Below are 21,072 nucleotides of genomic sequence, written 5' to 3'. Positions count from 1 at the left end.
TATTCTCATTGAATTTGAATTTGACCACAATATTTGTTGCATTATTTGTTCTGTCGTTTCTGGAGGATTAAATTGAAATTGCAACCAACTTTCTATGGCTTGTTTTAGAAATAGTGATATTTGGGAGATGATTTCCTTTTCAAATAACTGAAAATGAGTGGTTGTAATCTGAATAAAGAGTTTGTACAAATCTAGAGTGGTCTTGCTTTTAGCAAGCACATTAATAAACTCCAATGCATTTCAATGCAATCAAAGGGCCATAGACTTACATGGGGAAATCTGGTCACGCTACTCCTCTTGAATTGAACCGTTTAAGCTATCAACACCAAACCAATGTTGAGATGTTCAGACTGACCCAACTTAGATTGTATTCATACAGCTTTTTGATACTGTTTATATATTTAAAACTACAACCATTTTACATTTGCATAACTTAAGATGGGTTTGAATGAGAACCATAAGAATACAGAGGTACTCTATTCAAAAGGGTCCTGTGCCTTGGACAATTAAGCTACAACTTTTAAACATTCACGCTATCCTAACTTCAAATTCTCTAAAACCTTTATAAACTATAATAATTACCATAGATTAGCATAACACTTTATGGATTCAATGCCAACCATAAGAACACAGTGGTAGACATGTCCTTTGCTACTGTTCTTTAACCATTTGAGCTACAAACATTAAATCAACTTTAACATTTTCGAAACTTTCTAAACTATAACAATTGAAATGAGCATAAATTAGCGTAAAATAACTCACCAACAGTAATAGTAACTCTTGAACCGTTCGAGCTAGAGACACCAAACCAACTTTCAAATGTTCAGGCTATCCTATTAACCAATCAATCAATCAATCAATCAATCAATCAATCAATACTTCCATCTACCTATTTTTTCTACTATAACCAGTCACTACCAGTACTACTGCAGTCACTCCCAGTACTATAACTTCTTTCACAACCATAAATTATTTTAGACAAGCTAGCAAGCACATCATTTTTTTGTTGTTGAAATTGACTTTTCTAGTCTAATGGAATTCCTACAGATTTATTTAAGGCTCTTTGTTATTGAGGTCCTGGCAGGCTAAGGGCAACAGCCAAAGTAATTTACTGCAAATGATTATTAGAAACGTAGTATATGACGTAATGACCCCATTTTTGTCCAGTCTCTTAACCAAACAAGGGCAATTAATGCTGTGGTCAGTGGCTGTGCAGTTGTGGTACTGATAGTGGCATTCCTCAATTTTGGAAGTACTTTTAATGCCTGGGGGACAGAGCATCAAGCTCTGACAGCATTGTTCCAGCCCATGTCTATCTGAGGGGGGATCTCCTTCACTCCCAGTGCCAAAGTTCTGCAACTGGTGTGAGTTGACACCTATAAAGTTAGGTATTGTATGTAACATTTAATGTATTACATTTTACTTACTTTATTTACCGTGTGTGAGTATGTGTGTATGTATGATGTACAGTATGTAATGGTGAACCTCTATAGAGAACTTGAAGGGTTGTTATTCAGCAACACTGTGTTGTGTGAGCAGGTTTTAACTTATAATCAGTGGTGCAAAAAGTACCCAATTGTCATACTTGAGTAAAAGTATAGATACCTTAATAGAAAGTTACTCAAGTAAAAGTGAAAGTCAGCCAGTAAAATACTACTTGAGTAAGTCTAAAAGTATTTGGTTTTAAATATACTTAAGTATCAAAAGTAAATGTAATTTCTAAAATATACTGAAGTATCAAAAGTAAAAGTAAAAGTATAAATCATTTAAAATTCCTTATATTAAGCAGAGCAGATGGCACCATTTTCTTGTTTTAAACATTTACGGATAGCCAGGGGCACACTCCAACACTCGGACATTATTTACAAAGGATGCATTTGTGTTTAGTGAGTCCGCCAGCCCAGAGGCAGAAGGGATGACCAAGTGATCTCTTGATAAGTGTGTGAATTTGACCATTTTCCTGTCCTGCTAAGCATTGAAAATGTAACGAGTACTTTTGGTTGTCAGGGAAAATTTATGGAGTAAAAAGTACAATATTTTCTTTAGGAATATAGTGAAGTAAAAGTAAAAGTTGTCAAAAATATAAATAGTAAAGTAAAGTACAGATACCTCAAAAAACTACTTAAGTAGTACTTTAAAGTATTTTTACTTAAGTACTTTACACCACTGCTTATAATGGACAGAATATAGAACATTATCCTCTAAAACCTTCAAATACGTGAGCCTGAGTGCTACATTGAAAGACAATGATGTCATAGCTCATCATGAGCACGTAATTTAGTGCTACAGTGTATTTTTACCCAGTCAGATCCCTGTTTTTATTTTTATTTACTTAACCCTTATTTTACAAGGTAAATTGACTGAGAACACATTGTCATTTACAGCAACGACCTGGGGAATAGTTACAGGGGAGAGAAGGGGGGATGAATGAGCCAATTGAAGATAAAGATATTTGAACATCAGACCTTACAGCTCCCCCAGGAAGAGTAGCTGCTGCCTTAACAGTAGTTAATAAGAATCCTAATAAAATAATTATACAGATTTTCCTTGACAACAAGCAATAAAGAGTAACATTGTGGAAAATATAGCACTCTCTTTATAGAGCTTCCATATTTTAGCCAGTTTTGACCTAATTTGGCCTAAGATATGTTGAATTGGCTTAGGACCAGAGCCATGAGAATAGGTTACACATAATTATAGGAATTTACGTAACTTGAGAAACTGTTTCCATGATCTGAAAGCCCATACTTATGACCAGCTCAAATCCCTCTTCCAAAAGAAAATACAGTATATTAGAGAGTCACCAAGGTTCTGTGTCACGGATTCTGCCGAGGCTGCTCCTCCTCCTTGCTCGGGCAGGCTTCGGCGTTCGTCGTCCCCGGAGTACTAGCTACTGCCGTTCGATGTTTTCGGTGTTTGTTTAGTTTTGTCTGTATTGTTTACACCTGTTCGTCATTATGTTAATTGTTTCCCTTATAATTACCCCTGTCTCTCATCTGTATTTTGTGTGTGATTGTTTTCCCCTTCACGGTTGTCTATTTTGTGAGCGGGTTATTTCCTCCCTGCGTGGAGTTATTTTCTGTGTCCTTTTGGATCCTTTTCGTATTAAAAGTACGTATCCGAGAGTTCTGTGTCCTGCGCCTGACTTCGTTTACCGCATCTCACAGACAGTCGTGACAGAATCACACACCTTACCATGGAGTCAGCAGGAGCGACAGCACCGACTGGATCACTCGAGGAGCGCGTCCTACAACAGGCAGCGATGCTCCAAAATCTTGGTGCCGCTATGGATAACGTTATGAACACTTTGGGACGATGGGAGAGAGGAGGTTTGCCCACACCTCCTCCAACGATACCACCACCATCGGCTAATCCTATCGTCTCACATCCGGAGTCCAGTGGGATTCGGCTCTCGCTCCCGAGGGCTTATGATGGCACCGCAGCCGGGTGTCAGGGTTTCCTGCTCCAGGTGGAACTTTACCTGGCAACCATTCACCCGGCACCCTCGGGATACGAGAGCGTTTCCGCCCTCATCTCCTGTCTGTCCGGCAAGGCACTGGAGTGGGCCAACGCCGAGTGGGGAGGGATAGACGCCGCTACTGTGAACTATGCGGAGTTCACCCGCCGCTTCAGGGCAGTGTTCGATCATCCCCCGGAGGGGAAGGCGGCGGGTGAGCATCTATTCCACCTCAGACAGGGGAGGAGGAGCGCGCAGGAATTCGCACTGGACTTCCGGACTCTGGCTGCCAATTCGGGATGGAATGAGAGGGCCCTCATCGACCACTACAGATGCAGCCTGAGGGAGGACGTTCGTCGAGAGCTGGCCTGCAGGGACACCAACCTAAGCTTCGATCAGCTGGTGGACATGTCGATTTGCTTGGATACCCTGTTGGCTACCCGCGAACGTCCAGCGCTGGGGCCGTCCATTCCATCCCCCAGCACCTCCGAGCCGAGCCCTATGGAGCTCGGGGGTGCTGGTAGTAGGGAGGCCAGGAAGGAGGCTGTCCCCTGCACCAACTGTGGCCGCCGAGGACACATGGCGGTTCGGTGCTGGGGAGGGTCTCCTCAGATTGGAGGCAGCAGGCAGTGCACTGATGAGTCATTCCCGGTGAGTAAGGTCCCAACTCACCCAGAGCTCTCTGCTGTTCATATGTGTATCCAAGTGATGTTTCCAGAAGTTTCTTCTTACTCCCAGCATAAGGCGCTAGTCGATTCAGGCGCAGCTGGGAATTTTATCGATCGCCATTTCTCATATAAGTTAGGGATCCCTATATTACCAGTCGATGTGCCCTTCCCTATCCATGCCCTAGATAGCCGGCCTTTGGGGTCGGGATTGATTAGGGAGGTCACAGCGCCACTGAAGATGAAAACGCAGAAGGGTCATGAGGAGACTATACAGTTGTATTTAATTGACTCTCCTGCGTTTCCAGTGGTGTTGGGACTTCCCTGGTTAATATCTCATGACCCCAACATTTCATGGCAACAGAGGGCTCTCAAGGGATGTCTGATCAGTGTGTGGGGCGGTGTGTAGGTGTTTCCGTATGGGCAACGACGGTGGAGAGTCCGAACCAAATGCCCACAATGCACATTCCTCCTGAGTATGCCGATTTGGCAACCGCCTTCTGTAAGAAGAAGGCGACTCAATTACCACCTCATCGACAGGGGGATTGTGCGATAGACCTCCAGGTTGGCGCGGTGCTCCCTCGCAGCCATGTGTATCCTCTGTCTCAGGAGGAGACGGCTGCTATGGAGACATACGTCGCCGAATCCTTGAGACAGGGATACATACGGCCTTCCACTTCTCCTGCGTCCTCAAGTTTCTTTTTTGTGAAGAAGAAGGATGGGGGTTTACGCCCGTGTATTGATTACCGTGGTCTCAATCAGATCACTATTAAATACAGCTATCCTCTCCCTCTGATTGCTAGTATGACGGAGTCATTACACGGGGCGCGCTTATTCACAAAATTGGATCTCAGGAGCGCTTACAACCTGGTGCGCATTCGGGAGGGAGATGAGTGGAAAACAGCCTTCAGTACCACCTCGGGTCACTATGAGTACCTCGTCATGCCATACGGTCTAATGAATGCTCCTTCAGTCTTCCAATCATTTGTAGACGAGATTTTCCGGGATTTGCATGGACAGGGGGTAGTGGTGTATATTGATGACATTCTGATATACTCCGCTACACGTACCGAGCATGTGTCCCTGGTACGTTGGGTGCTGGGTAGACTGTTGGAGCATGATCTGTATGTGAAGGCAGAGAAATGTCTGTTTTTCCAGGAGTCCATCTCCTTCCTGGGACACCGGTTGTCTGCGTCAGGGGTGGAGATGGAGATTGACCGCGTTTCAGCCGTGCGTAATTGGCAGACTCCAACTACAGTAAAGGAGGTGCAGCGGTTTTTGGGTTTTGCCAATTACTACCAGAGGTTTATCCAGGGTTTTGGACAGGTAGCGGCTCCCATTACCTCCCTGCTAAAGGGGGGCCCGGTGCGTTTGCAGTGGTCGGCTGAGGCGGACAGGGCGTTTAGTCATTTGAAGGACCTGTTCACCTCAGCTCCGGTGTTGGCACATCCGGATCCCTCTTTGGCGTTCCAAGTCGAGGTGGATGCGTCCGAGGCGGGGATCGGTGCTATACTGTCTCAGCGCTCGGGCACGTCTCCAAAACTCTGCCCCTGTGCTTTCTATTCTAAGAAGCTCAGTCCGGCGGAGCGCAATTATGACGTGGGGGACAGGGAGCTGCTAGCTGTGGTCCAGGCCCTGAAGGTGTGGAGACATTGGCTTGAGGGGGCTAACCACCCTTTTCTCATTCTGACTGACCATCATAACCTGGAGTACATCCGGGCAGCGAAGAGACTGAACCCTCGTCAGGCTAGGTGGGCCATGTTTCTGGCCCGGTTTGTCTTTAAGATCACGTATATCCCCGGGTCACAGAACGTTAAGGCAGACGCCCTGTCCCGACGATATGACACAGAGGAGAGGTCCATTGAGTCCACTCCCATACTACCGGAGTCTTGTCTCGTGGCACCGGTGGTGGGCAGGTGGAGAGAGTAAACCAAGATGTGGGTAGGTTTCTGAGGTCCTACTGCCAGGACCGGCAGGAGGAATGGTCGGGGTACATTCCCTGGGCAGAGATAGCCCAAAACTCACTCCGCCACTCCTCCACTAATCTCACTCCTTTCCAGTGTGTGTTGGGCTATCAGCCGGTTCTGGCACCCTGGCATCAGAGCCAGATCAAGGCTCCTGCGGTGGATTAATGGTTTCGGCGCTCGGAGGAGACATGGAACGCTGCGCACGTCCATCTGCAGCGGGCCATCAGATGGCAAAAGGCGAGCGCCGATCGCCACCGTAGTGAGGGTCTGGTTTATGCACCGGGAGATCGGGTCTGGCTCTCGACCAGAAACCTGCCCCTTCACCTGCCCTGCCGGAAGCTGGGCCGGCGGTTTGTGGGGCCATTTAAAGTCCTGAGGAGATTGAACGAGGTATGTTATAGGTTACAGCTGCCTGTTTATTATCGCATTAACCCCTCGTTCCATGTGTCTCTCCTCAGGCCGGTGGTAGCTGGTCCACTCCAGGAGAATGAGGTACGAGAGGCCCCTCCGCCCCCACTAGACATCGAAGGGGCTCCGGCATACTCAGTCCGTTCCATCGTGGATTCGAGGCGTCGGATGGGGGGTCTGCAGTATCTCGTGGAGTGGGAGGGGTACGGTCCGGAGGAACGGTGCTGGGTCCCTAGGAGGGACATCCTAGATCCCTCCCTGTTGACAGAGTTCCACCGGAGTCACCCAACTCACCCTGCTCCGCGTCCTCCTGGCCGTCCCCGAGGCCGGGGTCGGCGCACGGCTGGAGCCGTGCGTCAAGGGGGGGTACTATCACGGATTCTGCCGAGGCTGCTCCTCCTCCTTGCTCGGGCAGGCTTCGGCATTCGTCGTCCCCGGAGTACTAGCTACTGCCGTTCGATGTTATCGGTGTTTGTTTAGTTTTGTCTGTATTGTTTACACCTGTTCGTCATTATGTTAATTGTTTCCCTTATAATTACCCCTGTCTCTCATCTGTATTTTGTGTGTGATTGTTTTCCCCTTCACGGTTGTCTATTTTGTGAGCGGGTTATTTCCTCTCTGCGAGGAGTTATTTTCTGTGTCCTTTTGGATCCTTTTCATATTAAAAGTACGTATCCGAGAGTTCTGTGTCCTGCGCCTGACTTCGTTTACCGCATCTCACAGACAGTCGTGACATTCTGTTTATTTTGTAAGATCAGTGTCTAATATTGTATGTGTCTTCACATCTTTCAAATCTTATATGGGTATCTATCTTTGAAGATATGGACACATCAAAGGTTGAGAGCAGTTAGATTAAATGTGCACACTGGAAAGAACTCTCATAAATCAAATCAAATAAAAGTTTATTGGTCTCGTACACAGATTTGCAGATGGTATCGCAGGTGCAGCAAAATTATTGTGTTTCTAGCTCCAACAGTGCAGTAATACCTAGCAATATAAAACAATACACATAATCCAAAAGAGAATAAAGAAAGAAATTGAGAAAATATCAGAACGAGCAAAGAAAATACTATCCACCCTTTGTAAGCATCTTCCAATGTACCACATTCTCACTCTCTTTGTTTTCTGGAAAAATGACAAAGCTTTTTACTTGATCTCTTAGCATTTGGAAATTCCGTTTATCAAATCGATTTTGAGATAAGAATCACACAAGGTCATGTGTTTTGAACTATTTTAACGGTATAACCTGGCTTTATTATCTCTAACTATTGTGAGATCAGGCACCGTATAGTGCATCATAAAGATGTGATGTACAGATTGTCCTCGAGCTGGTTTAATTACACAATGATTAATTTGTCCTTCTATCTTATAAGAAAATAAAGTCCTCTTCTGTGCTTATGAGTCTTGATTGCACAGTTGAACAGATTAAACTGAACAAATTCCCATCACTAGCAGTAGCAATATCAATCCTATTAGCCCAGTCTCCTCTAGTCCTATTGAGGATTGAGCGCTTGAGATTTTTCCGTTCTTTATCTAATCAACTCATTGCATATGACGTTCTGTAATGCTTATGCTGAATACTTGACGTCATGAAATTTGTCAGAGGCCTTGCACGTGAGGATAATTCTCTTACCAGTGGTTGTGCATGTGATGAGTAACAATTTATCCTTTAACAGTTATTTTCTGTATTCTGCCTTCATACAAGGCAAATGTAGTTATATTAAAGCTGTTGTAAAGACTTCATTTGCTGAGGTAATGTAGCTTGATTGTACAATGAAACCAGCTGCAAGCATGTCTAAAGACATTTAAACACTAAGAATATGATTTAAACATCTAAAAGACTGAATTTCCGTGTATGATGAATTTGATTTTTTCTTTTTTCATTTGTACATTCTAGTAATTTAGCAGACACTCTTATCCAGAGTGACTTACAGTTAGTGCATTCATCTTAAGATAGCTAGGTGAGACAACCACATATCACAGTCATATGAGGTTTATTTACAATAAATGTGTGTAATATTTTGTTATACCTTAAATTATGGCACCGTATGGATATGACATCTCAAAATGAGCGTTACATTTTATTTTTCATCCCCTTCTTCAGAACCTCCTGGGAAGCAGTGGCAATTGTTAGTTAGTGGATCCTGGTTAAATAAATAACATTGAATGAACCTAGAGCTATGACCCCTAAAGACAACTGTATGTCTCTGCCCACCAGAGCTGTGTTGTGTTGATGGATGAGCCATTAGTCCTGGTGGGAGGAGAGTCCACTATACCACTATATAAAAAACTCCACAGACAGACATCTCCTTTGCTCTGTTTTACGCCAGTTGGACATGGGGGGAGGCTTCTACGTAAGTAAGGTTGTTGGGGTGGTGGACATTGTGTTTGGTGCAGGGGCAGTGGCCACCATAATTGCTTTGGCGGTCGTTTATTCTCAAGAAGTAGCTAAAAACAACGAGGTTGTCAGTCCGACTAATGGAGGTTCCACTGTCAAGCCACCGGTCAACACACCTGTTATACCCACAACTGCACCCTCTAATGAACCATGGGACAAGTACCGTCTCCCAGACACCCTGAAGCCTGACCACTACAACCTGACCCTGTGGCCTCGACTCACCGTCAACGCACAAGGCCTCTACATCTTCACTGGGAAATCCTATGTGGTCGTCCAACGTGTGAAGGAGACAGACCTGATCCTCATTCACTCCAACAAGCTGAACTACACCAAGTGGGATGATGACCATCTGGCTAAACTGACTGCTCTCTGTAGCACACCTGCACCAGCCATTAAGGCTTCCTGGCTAAAAGTAACAACCCAGTTTCTAGTGTTGCAGCTGCATGGCAAGTTAACTGTTGGAGAATACTACAAGCTGGACACAGTGTTTGTTGGAGAGCTGGCTGATGACATGGGAGGCTTTTACAGGAGTGTATATATGGAGGATGGAGAACAAAAGTAAGTTGCTTAAACTCTGTGATGCTGTGATGTAGATTGACATGATAGATGTAATATTTTATATTTGATTACACCTACATTTGAGAGATTCTTTCAAAACAATTGATAACCATTGTACTGTTTGTCTCAGAGTTGTTGCAACAACTCAAATGCAGCCCACAGATGCCAGAAAAGCCTTCCCCTGTTTTGATGAGCCTGCAATGAAAGCCATCTTCCACATCACTCTCCTCCACCCCCCTGATACAGTAGCCCTGTCAAACGGCATGGAGCATGGTCAGTACTGTGAATGTTTAAATTAAAGCGCACTTTGGCCTGTATGGCTGAGATCCTCATAAGCAATTAGAAGCTGTGATGTACTGTACCACTCTGTATCATCTCACTCTCAGATTGTTGTAAATTATGTTTAGTTTATGGGAAACATGCAGGTTCTCTGTTGATGACCAATCCAAAATGGAACATACTGTATTTCATTCAAATCTTATACCTACAACTGTATTTAAGTTGTACGTATTAATATATACAGTACTTACAACTGATCAAAACATCTTCTTCTCTGTTCTCCTCTTTTACTCTACTCTTGCTCAGCTTCTGCTCCAGTCACTGAGGTGGGGCCCGAGGTGGCTGGGAATGTTTGGAGGACATCTTTCGATGAAACTAAGAAAATGTCAACATACTTGTTGGCATTTATTGTCAGTGACTACGCCTATATTAACAGCTCAGCAGACAATGTTCTGGTAATTGTTTTAACCTATTCTTTAGAATAACAAAGTTTAAGACAATTTTTGTCATTTGTCACATTCAAGGAAAAAGCTCATAATGTACTTGTGTCATACTAACGGGAATGTGTCACGGTTCAGACAGACGACCAGAGGACCACAATTGCGTCACACCAGAAAGTTTATTAAACTTAAGGGAAAAGGGAAGTAGGGAGTGAATGAAGGCTCCAGGGGTAACAGGGATCCCGTCCAATGTGCTGGGTCTGTGCCCCCCCCAGTGGCAGCGATGCGTCCTATGAAGCCGGTGGTGGGTGGTCCAGAAGTCCTGGGGGGGGGGAGACACAGACACAACAGGGCGGAATGAAACAAGGCAGCAGTACAGTTCAGGGGAAATCCAATATACGTAGTAGCAAGGCAGAAGGCTGGTCAGAGTTACCGGGATTGAAGAGTAGTCAGGAGTCGTAATGGCAGAAGCAGGTCTGGATCTCCTGAGGCAGAAGAGTATCCAAAAAACAGGCAGGTCCGGGGTCACAAAACCAGGGTGAGCCAGAAGCGCGAGCAAACAGGTTCCGGGTGTGAGCTTTGCAGACGATCTGACACCGGAGAGCTGAAAGACAGGGCCTTAAATACTGGGAGAGGTTAGTGGGTAATGCAGCGCAGCTGGCAGAGTAATTAGAGCCGAGCAGAGCAGGGACAGGTGGAGCTAGTTAGGCTGAGTAGAGAGAGAGTGGTGAGCAGAGTGGAAGATAGTGGAAACAAATTAAGGTGGTAACCCGGTGGAGTGAGAGGGCTCATGACAGAACCCCCCCCCCAAGGGACGGCCCCAGAAGTCCCAAGAGCAACACCACGCCGGGCGGGAGGAGGGGAGCCGGAGGAGGGCTAGAACTCCTCCGAACGGTCCGAGTGAACGTCCTCATCCTCGGAGGAAGCCGGAGGGCCGTGGTCGGGAGATGGGACAGGTCCCGAGACAGGATCAGGCACAGGACAGGAAGCCGAGCGGGCAGGACGGTTAGGGGCCCCTCTGGGGCGGCCCCTACGGATTGCAGGTTGATCAGGATGCCGTTGGTGGAAAGCGGTGATGAGAGTCCTATCCACAATCCGACTAGCTGGCACCCAGGTCCTTTCCTCAGGTCCATAGCCCTCCCAGTCAATGAGGTACTGGAGACCCCTACCCCTCCGTCTGGACCGAAGCAGGCGGCGGACGGTGTAAACCAGACCACCATCGACGAGCCGTGGAGGAGGAGGACCAGGCGCCGCAGGGACCAGCGGACTCTCATGGATGGGCTTAATCTTAGACACATGGAAAGTGGGGTGCACCCTCAGGGAATTAGGCAGTTGGAGCCGGACAGCAGTTGGGCTAATCACTCTTATGATAGGGAATGGGCCAATGAACCGAGGTGCCAGCTTCTGCGACTCCACCCTGAGTGGCAGGTTCTTCGATGACAACCACACCCTTTGACCAACATGGTAGGTGGGAGCAGGAATTCTCCGACGGTTGGCCCCGGTAGTGTAGCTGGCAACGGATCTGAGGAGTGTGGCTCGGGCTTGTGACCAGGTGCGGCGACATCGACGGGCAAAAGCAAGTGCAGATGGGCAAGTAACCTCCTCTTCCTGGCTGGCAAATAGAGGAGGCTGGTATCCATAAACACATTGGAAAGGGGACATACCGATGGCAGAGCAGGTCAGAGAATTGTGTGCGTACTCCACCCATGTCAATTGCTGCGACCAGGAGTGGGGGTTGCGTGAAGTCATGCATCGCAGTGCCTTCTCGAGCTCCTGATTAGCCCGCTCTGACTGCCCATTGGATTGGGGATGGAATCCGGAAGTCAGACTGACTGTGGCTCCCAGCAGGTGACAGAACTCCTTCCAAAAAGCGGAGGAGAATTGTGGACCACGGTCAGAAACTACATCCCTTGGCAGTCCGTGGATCCGGAAGACGTGTTCCAGGACCACCTGGGCGGTCTCCTTGGCGGTTGGGAGCTTGGGGAGGGGAATGAAGTGTGCCATCTTGCTGAAACGGTCAACGATGGTGAGAATGACGGTCATGCCCCTTGAAGGGGGCAGCCCCGTGACAAAGTCAAGGGCGATGTGAGACCAGGGACGTCTGGGCACAGGCAGGGGCTGCAGCAATCCGGCTGGGGGCTGGCAGGACGACTTGTGTTGGTTGCAGATGGGGCAGGCTTGGACGAATTCCCGTACATCCTTCCTCAGAGAGGGCCACCAGAACCTCTGGGCGAGCAGGTTGTAAGTGCGGGTGGAGCCAGGGTGACAAGCTAGGCGGGAGTCATGTCCCCACTGAACGACCTGGGACCTCAGGTCTTCGGGGACAAAAAGGCGGTCAGCTGGGCAGGTGCTGGGACCTGGCTGGTTACGGAGAGCCTCCAGCACCTGTTCCTCAACAGCCCAGGTCAGAGCTGCAACGATGCAGGGACTTGGCAGAATCGACACAGGGTCCTTGGAGGGGGTGTCATCCTTCTGGAATTGACGGGAGAGGGCGTCTGGCTTGGTGTTGCGTGATCCAGGCCGGTATGACAGAGTGAAATTAAACCTGGTGAAGAACAGGGCCCAGCGGGACTGCCTGGAGTTCAACCGTTTGGCCGTGCGGATGTACTCCAAGTTCTTATGATCGGTCCAAACGAGAAATGGAATGGTGGACCCCTCCAGCCAGTGACGCCACTCCTCCAAGGCAAGCTTCACAGCCAGCAGCTCACGGTTCCCTATGTCGTAATTGCACTCAGAGGGGGACAACCGACGTGAGAAAAAGGCACAGGGATGGAGCTTCCTATCCTCCGCAGCCCACTGAGAAATCACAGCACCAACTCCCACATCCGAGGCGTCCACCTCCACAATGAATTGCCGGTCCACATCAGGCATCTGGAGGATGGGAGCGGAGGTGAACCTCACCTTGAGGGTACTGAAGGCTTTGTCGGCTGCTGGGGTCCAGGTGAAGGGTTGCTTGGTGCTGGTTAGAGCAGTGAGAGGGGCAGCAACGGTACTGTAGTTCCGGATAAACTTCCTATAGAAGTTAGCAAACCCCAGAAACTGTTGCAGCTTCTTTCTGTTCTCCGGAACTGGCCATGAAGTGACTGCTGATACTTTGGCAGGATCCATTTGGATACTTCCCTCTGCCACTATGTACCCCAGGAAGGCCACTGTCTTGACGTGAAACTCACATTTCTCTGCCTTGGCGTAGAGGGAATTCTCCAGAAGACGATGAAGGACTTGCTGGACATGGCGGGTGTGTTCAGACAGGTCTCTGGAGTAGATTAAGATGTCATCCAGGTAAACGAAGACAAACTTGTTTAACATGTCCCGCAGTACATCATTCACTAGAGCCTGGAACACAGCAGGAGCATTGGTGAGGCCAAAAGGCATAACCAGATACTCGTAGTGGCCTGTTGGTGTATTGAATGCGGTTTTCCATTCATCTCCCTCCCGGATCCGCACTAGGTGGTAAGCGTTTCTGAGATCCAACTTGGTAAAAACAGTGGCTCCCTGGAGCAACTCAAAAGCAGAGGTGAGCAGAGGCAGAGGGTAACGGTTTTTCACTGTGATGTCGTTGAGTCCCCTGTAGTCGATGCAGGGGCGAAGAGATCCGTCCTTCTTCCCCACAAAGAAGAAGCCAGCACCAGCAGGAGATGAAGATGAACGGATTAATCCTGCGGACAGAGAGCCATTGATGTAGTCCTCCATGGACTTTCTTTCAGGAGCAGACAACGAATAAAGACGACCCCTTGGAGGAGCTGTTCCAGGGAGGAGGTCGATGGCACAGTCGTACGGTCGGTGAGGGGGCAGAGATGTGGCTCTTGCTTTGTTAAACACCTCTCTGAGACCATGGTAGCATTCTGGGACATTGGAGAGGTCAGGAGCGGAGTTAGTAGGTACTGGCCGAGGGGGTAGTGCGGCAGCAAGCAGGCAGGTTCGGTGGCAGTCCTCTCCCCACCCCCTGATCACCCCGGTCACCCAGTCGAGCTGAGGGTTGTGCCGGCGGAGCCATGGGTAACCCAGGATGAGGGGTTGGCCTGGAGAGGGGAGCAGGTGAAACTGGATAGTTTCTTGATGGTTTCCGGACAGACCCATCGAGACCGGAGCCGTGACATGAGTGACCGATCCGAGTAAGTGTCCGTCCAGTGCCCGGGCAGGAATAGGAGGTGTCAAACGGAGGTTCTCCAGTCCCAGTTGGCGTGCCAGCTTGATGTCCATTATGTTGGCTTCGGCGCCAGAATCCACCAGAGCAGCCAGGGTGTGAGTTGAGTCAGAGAGGCGGAGGTGAACTTGCAGCAGGGGTTTGCGGTCGGAGGACTGGATGGTCATTGAACTCAACCGGACTCCCCCTATGCCCGGTGAGCTTCGGCCCTTTAAAGGGCAGGTTACCACACGATGTCCATCACCTCCACAATAGAGGCAGAGGTTTGAGGTGAAGCGGCGCTGGCGCTCTGCAGGAGTGAGAGAGGCTCGCCCAATCTCCATAGGCTCAGACTGATCAAGCTGACCTGGGTGAGTGGCAGTAGATGACAGGAGCCCAGTCGGATCTCTCCGAATGCCGGTAGTAGGTGGACCTTGGCGCCCCCTCTCACGACGACGGGTCTGTATCCTTCTGTCGATCCTGACAGTCAGTGCGATGGCTTCATCAAGAGTGGAAGGCAGTTCATGGGAGACCAACTCGTCCTTGATATAGTCAGCCAAACTATGGAAGAACGCGTCCACCAACGATGGTGTGTTCCAAGAACTTCGTCTAGCCAGGGTTCGGACGTCGATGGAATGGTCTGCGACTGTACGTCTGCCTTGTCGAATACTGAACAGTTCACGAGACGCCTCTGCGGTGGGTGAATCCAGGTCAAACACCTTCAGCATCTCCTCAGCAAACAGGTCGAAGGTTGCACATGCGGGGGTTTGACGTTCGAACTCTGCTGTTCCCCAGAGTCGAGCTCGGCCCGTCAGGTGAGTGATGGCATACCCAACTTTAGCCCCCTCCGTGGCGAAGGTCCTTGGCTGCAAGGAGAACTGAAGTCGGCAGCTAGTCAGGAATGGCCGGACCTGGGTTGAATCGCCGTTGAACCGCTCGGGGTTTCCAATCTTGGGTTCCGGAGCAGCGGCTGCAATGACCGGGGCAGGTAACTCGGGGGCAGGGCTGGTGGGCAGACTGGCTGGGGTAAGGTTGGTGAGGAGTTGAAAGATCATGGCGAGTTGTTGTTGCTGCTGCTGGAACTGCTGCTCATGCTCATCGGTTTCCATGTCGGGGAAAGTGTGCGCTGAGTCCAAAATGGTCAGATCGTACTGTCACGGTTCAGACAGACGACCAGAGGACCACAATTGCGTCACACCAGAAAGTTTATTAAACTTAAGGGAAAAGGGAAGTAGGGAGTGAATGAAGGCTCCAGGGGTAACAGGGATCCCGTCCAATGTGCTGGGTCTGTGCCCCCCCCAGTGGCAGCGATGCGTCCTATGAAGCCGGTGGTGGGTGGTCCAGAAGTCCTGGGGGGGGGGAGACACAGACACAACAGGGCGGAATGAAACAAGGCAGCAGTACAGTTCAGGGGAAATCCAATATACGTAGTAGCAAGGCAGAAGGCTGGTCAGAGTTACCGGGATTGAAGAGTAGTCAGGAGTCGTAATGGCAGAAGCAGGTCTGGATCTCCTGAGGCAGAAGAGTATCCAAAAAACAGGCAGGTCCGGGGTCACAAAACCAGGGTGAGCCAGAAGCGCGAGCAAACAGGTTCCGGGTGTGAGCTTTGCAGACGATCTGACACCGGAGAGCTGAAAGACAGGGCCTTAAATACTGGGAGAGGTTAGTGGGTAATGCAGCGCAGCTGGCAGAGTAATTAGAGCCGAGCAGAGCAGGGACAGGTGGAGCTAGTTAGGCTGAGTAGAGAGAGAGTGGTGAGCAGAGTGGAAGATAGTGGAAACAAATTAAGGTGGTAACCCGGTGGAGTGAGAGGGCTCATGACAGAATGACCTCATTACAAGTCTATGTGGATATAATCAGGTTTGTGATATACAGTAAGAAGTACACTGCTGCTAAATTGTTTGCAGATCTGGATCTATGCCCGCAAAAAAGCCATCGCTGATGGACAAGGAGTTGCTGACAGGTGTATAAAATCAAGCACACAGCCATCTCCATAGACAAACATTGGCAGTAGAATGGCCTTACTGAAGAGCTCAGTGACTTTCAACGTGGCACTGTCATAGGATTCCACCTTTCCAATAAGCAATTTTGTAAAATGTTTGCCCTGCTAGAGCTGCCCCGGTCAACTATAAGTGCTGTTATTGTGAAGTGGAAACGTCTAGGAGCAACAACGGCTCAGCCGTGAATTGGTAGGCCACACAAGCTCACAGAACGGGACCGCCGAGTGCTGTAGCACGTAAAAATCGTCTGTCCTTGGTTGCAACACTCACTAGCGAGTTCCAAACTGCCCCTGGAAGCAACGTCAGCACAAGAACTGTTCGTCGGGAGCGTCATGAAATGGGTTTCCATGGCTGAGCAGCCGCACACAAGCCTAAGATCACCATGCGCAATGCCAAGCGTCAGCTGGAGTGGTGTAAAGCTTGTCGCCATTGGACTCTGGAGCAGTGGAAACGCGTTCTCTGGAGTGATGAATCATGCTTCACCATCTGGCAGTCCGACGGACAAATCTGGGTTTGGCGGATGCCAGGAGAACGCTACCTGCCCCAATTCATAGTGCCAACCGTAATGTTTAGTGGAGGAGGAATAATGGTCTGGGGCTGGTTTTCAAGGCTCAGGCTAGGCCCTTTAGTTCCAGTGAAGGGAAATCTTAACGCTACAGCATACAATGACATTCTAGACTATTCTTTTTTTTTTGTTGCCCTTTTTCTCCCCAATTTCGGGATATCCAATTGGTAGTTACAGTCTTGTCCTATCGCTGCAACTCCCGTACGGACTCGGGAGAGGCGAAGGTCGAGAGCCATGCGACCTCCGAAATACGACCTTGCCAAGCCACACTGCCCACTTAACCTGGAAGCCAGCCGCACCAATGTGTCGGAGGAAACACTGTACAACTGGCGACCGTGTCAGCGTGCATGCGCCCGGCCCGCCACAGGAGTCGTTAGAGTGCGATGGGACAAGGATATCCCATGCGTCGCCTCATGGGTCTCCCGGTCGCGGCGGGCTGCAACACAGCCCGGGATCAAACCCGGATCTGTAGTGACGCCTCAAGCACTGCAGTGCCTTAGACCACTGCGCCACTCGGGAGGCCCACATTCTAGACGATTCTGTGCTTTCAACTTTGTGGCAACAGTTTGGGGAATGCCCTTTCTTGTTTCAGCATGACAATGCCCCCGTGCACAAAGCGAGGTCTATACAGAAATGGTTTTTCGAGATCGGTGTGGGAGAACTTGACTGGCCTGCACAGAGCCCTGAGCTCAACCCCATCGAACACCTTTGGGATGAATTGGAACGCCGACTGCAAGCCAGGCCTAATCGCCCAACATCATTGCCCGACCTCACTAATGCTCTTGTGGCTGAACGGAAGCAAGTCCCCGCAGCAATGTTCCAACATCTAGTGGAAAGCCTTCCCAGAAGAGTGGAGGCTGTTATAGCAGCAAAGGGGGGACCAACTCCATATTAATGCCCATGATTTTGGAATGAGATGTTCGACGAGCAGGTGTCCACATACTTTTGGTCATGTGGTGTACATGTATTAGGATCACTGATGATGTGAAAACCTGTCAAATGTATTGTGGTATATTTAAAGCAATAAACAGTTAATGAATGGAGATTAGCACAAGCTAAGGATTACAGTACTACCAAGATAATCTTATCAAAGAGCATTATTGTGATGAGTGTGATAGAAGGAATCAGGCGCAGGAGGGTAATCACCGAATGCAGAGTTTATTCCATCGTACACAAATAGCGCTGGATAGCGACAAACGAAACAGGCACAGGGGAAAATCTACCCCGGAAATAACAAGGTACGAGTAGCTCCACCGAGCTACACTACTCTCACAATTAAACAATCACCCACAAGGACAAGGGGGGCAGAGGGAACACTTATACACGGACTAATGAGGGGATAAGAACCAGGTGTGTAATATAAACAAGACAAGACAAATGGAATGATGCGAACAACGAAGTATCTCATGACAGAAAGGGAATATATGCCGTGGGAGTCAGCTCTCGACAACTTTGACTTTTTCTACCTCATATTTGATAGGAGTGAAGTCTATGAGGATATGCAGGTTGGTTTATTTTCTAGAAAGGCAATATGCAAACAATACAAAAATGTTTTTAAAAATAGTATAGGAAATAAAAAAATATTGGAAATAACACTTTAGTTGTGTTTGTTTCTGTATTTTAGGCTTACCTAAAAAAAAAAATTGAACCACTTTTTACATACTATAAGGGTATCACTGACAACTGGAAAACAGTACCCACTGGACATATGGACCAGTGAGTTTATCAATAATATTTCATTATAATAATTTTAACCTGCTATGTCTACCTTTGCACAGCACTATGGCTTACTTAACTGCTTGAAAGCCAAAACAATCCACTTACTTTAGTTGTACTGTATCTTCCTACCCTCAGGTACAACCAGGTGAATGCCATTAGGATGGCCTGTAGCACTGGAGTGATGGAGTGTCAGAATCTGACTAAAGGCTGGTACAGCCAGTGGATGGCTGACCCTGTCAACAATCCGTGAGTTCAGTGGGACTTGAACGCAATTCAGATTAATTTCTCCATACCATTAACAGTGAATATCAAAATGTTTTAGCACCACTAGATTAAGATTAAAAGGTGTAATGATAGATAGGATATTCCATGCCGCAAAATTGATATATTTTATTTCCTATTAGAATACACCCCAACTTGAGGACGACAGTGTACTGCAGTGCTATCAGTGCAGGGGAGGCTGCAGAGTGGGAATTTGGTTGGGAGCAGTTCGAGGCTGCCAGCATCGCTATTGAGGCAGACAAGCTTCGATCTGCCCTGGCCTGTACCAAGCAGCCCTGGCTACTCAACAAGTGAGTTAAGAGTGCTACGTATCCATGCCACATTGGTCAAATATCCTCCTTGTGAATGTGATCTGTGATTATCCCTCCCCTAAGCATCAGAGAGTATTCAATAAACAGCAAAGCATTGATTCTCTGCCTGGCATAAAAAGGAGACATTTTCAAGGAGTGCTTTAAAGAGACTAGTGTGTCTGACATTAATATGAGGTGCTTCAATGCTTCATACTGTCTTTGTACCTCCTTGCCACATTGAGGTACCTGGACTACACCCTGGATGCAAACAAAATCCGCAAGCAGGATGTCACCTCTACCATTGTTTACATTGCAAGCAATGTTGTCGGCCAGTCTCTGGCCTGGGACTTTATGAGAGACAGATGGGGTTGCATCTTTACTCAGTGAGTTTGAGCTTTTAACACATATTGTATTGATTGTTTCATTTCAAAGTAATTATTTGTCACATTTGGTACACTGATATTTGATCTAATTCTTCATTAGATGCGGTTCTCTAACTTGACCTCTTCTTCTGTCATAGGTACGGTGGTGGTTCTTTCTCCTTCTCCAATCTCATCGATGGTGTGACCAAGAGGTTTTCAACTGAATTTGAGCTCAAACAGGTAATATTACAGATTAGGGGATTTGTCAGCACATATTGCTCATCATGTTTGTATTGGGATACTATGTGGACCCTGAATATTGAGGTTTCTATTCACTGTCATAGTTCATGCAGTTCCAGGCAGACAACTCTGAGCTTGGCTTCGGCTCAGGTACCTTGGCAGTTTCACAGGACATTGAGAGGACAACAGCTAACATCAAATGGGTGGCGGAGAACAGGAACTCAGTGCAGGCATGGTTTAAAGCACATGCTGATATACCATAATGGTCACATGGAGAAACAAACACCAGTCCATTTATTTATTATCCAAGACCAATCCTAAAGCCATGTTCCCTGTTTTGATGAGAATTTTTTGTCTATCTAACAGTTAGTTATCCTGCCCCCTAGTTATCATGCCCCCTATTTATCCTGCCCCTTAATCAGAAGTACTATGTAGGCCTATACTTCTATTTTTTTGGAAATAACTTTATCTTTGTATGAATTAAAATATCATTCTTCTATCAATAACTTTTTATGGAAGTACATTTTTATCATAACATATTTAGCTTAAGTCAATACTCTTAATATTTGTAGACATTTTAAGGCACTAACTTTGTAAAATGCTGCTTTGCTATGAAACACTGTGGTTTATGATTGTGGAAATAATAAATGCAATTGTTTTACACTGCATTTTCTAATGGTGTAATTTTGATTCTTATGGACGTTTACATGACTGGAAATAAATAATGATATGATAATCAGAGGACTAGCACTCTGAAATAGTCACTGGACAAACATATTTGATTAAATATAGTGTCAACTAGACACTTGTTATGGTAAAACGTACACAGTAATAAGGGCACTGTAATGTAACTACTCATCTAAGTACAGTGTAACAAGTATTGTAATTACTCATTACATTGCACTTACACTGTACTTACAGCAGTAACCCTAACCCTTACCTAAGACCTAACCCAATTACAGAGTAAGGACAGTGTAAAAATGACATTAGATATAACAATACAGATATTACAATTCTTGTTACACTGTAATTACAGGAATAGTTACAGGGCACTGTAATTATTGGACTTGCGAAGCAAACGTCCCATTGTAAATCTTCTATATACTTCTTCTTCTTATTGTCGGGCTTGCATGGCAAAAGCCCCAGCTTCAATCTTCTTCTTCTTCTTCTTCTTCTTCTTCTTCTTCTTCTTCTTCTTCTTCTTCTTCTTCTTCTTCTTCTTCTTCTTCTTCTTCTTCTTCTTCTTCTTCTTCTTCTTCTTCTTCTTCTGCTTCTTCTGCTTCTTCTGCTTCTGCTTCTTCTGCTTCTGCTTCTTTAGC

At 47.3% G+C, this 21,072-nt stretch overlaps 1 protein-coding gene across 1 annotated transcript in view; it reads left to right on the top strand.

The window, feature by feature from the left end:
* LOC311137545 (aminopeptidase N-like) overlaps positions 1–20,238 on the top strand; it is a 56,907-nt gene extending 36,669 nt beyond the window's left edge. The window contains exons 3-13 of the mRNA XM_084172067.1: positions 8,716–9,453; positions 9,584–9,726; positions 10,039–10,187; positions 16,203–16,260; positions 18,229–18,365; positions 18,485–18,576; positions 18,715–18,825; positions 18,984–19,151; positions 19,394–19,534; positions 19,672–19,753; positions 19,858–20,238. Coding sequence (XP_084028193.1) covers positions 8,834–9,453; positions 9,584–9,726; positions 10,039–10,187; positions 16,203–16,260; positions 18,229–18,365; positions 18,485–18,576; positions 18,715–18,825; positions 18,984–19,151; positions 19,394–19,534; positions 19,672–19,753; positions 19,858–20,016 — 1,860 coding nt within the window. The 5' untranslated portion in view covers positions 8,716–8,833 and the 3' untranslated portion in view covers positions 20,017–20,238. The remainder of the gene's footprint in view (positions 1–8,715; positions 9,454–9,583; positions 9,727–10,038; positions 10,188–16,202; positions 16,261–18,228; positions 18,366–18,484; positions 18,577–18,714; positions 18,826–18,983; positions 19,152–19,393; positions 19,535–19,671; positions 19,754–19,857) is intronic.
* Positions 20,239–21,072: the final 834 nt, after the last annotated feature.

Source organism: Coregonus lavaretus (assembly GCF_964263955.1).
Source record: "Coregonus lavaretus genome assembly, chromosome: 11".
NCBI lineage: Eukaryota > Metazoa > Chordata > Actinopteri > Salmoniformes > Salmonidae > Coregonus > Coregonus lavaretus.
Note: the sequence above shows the minus strand (reverse complement) of the source record. Positions and strands in the feature narration are given on the sequence as shown.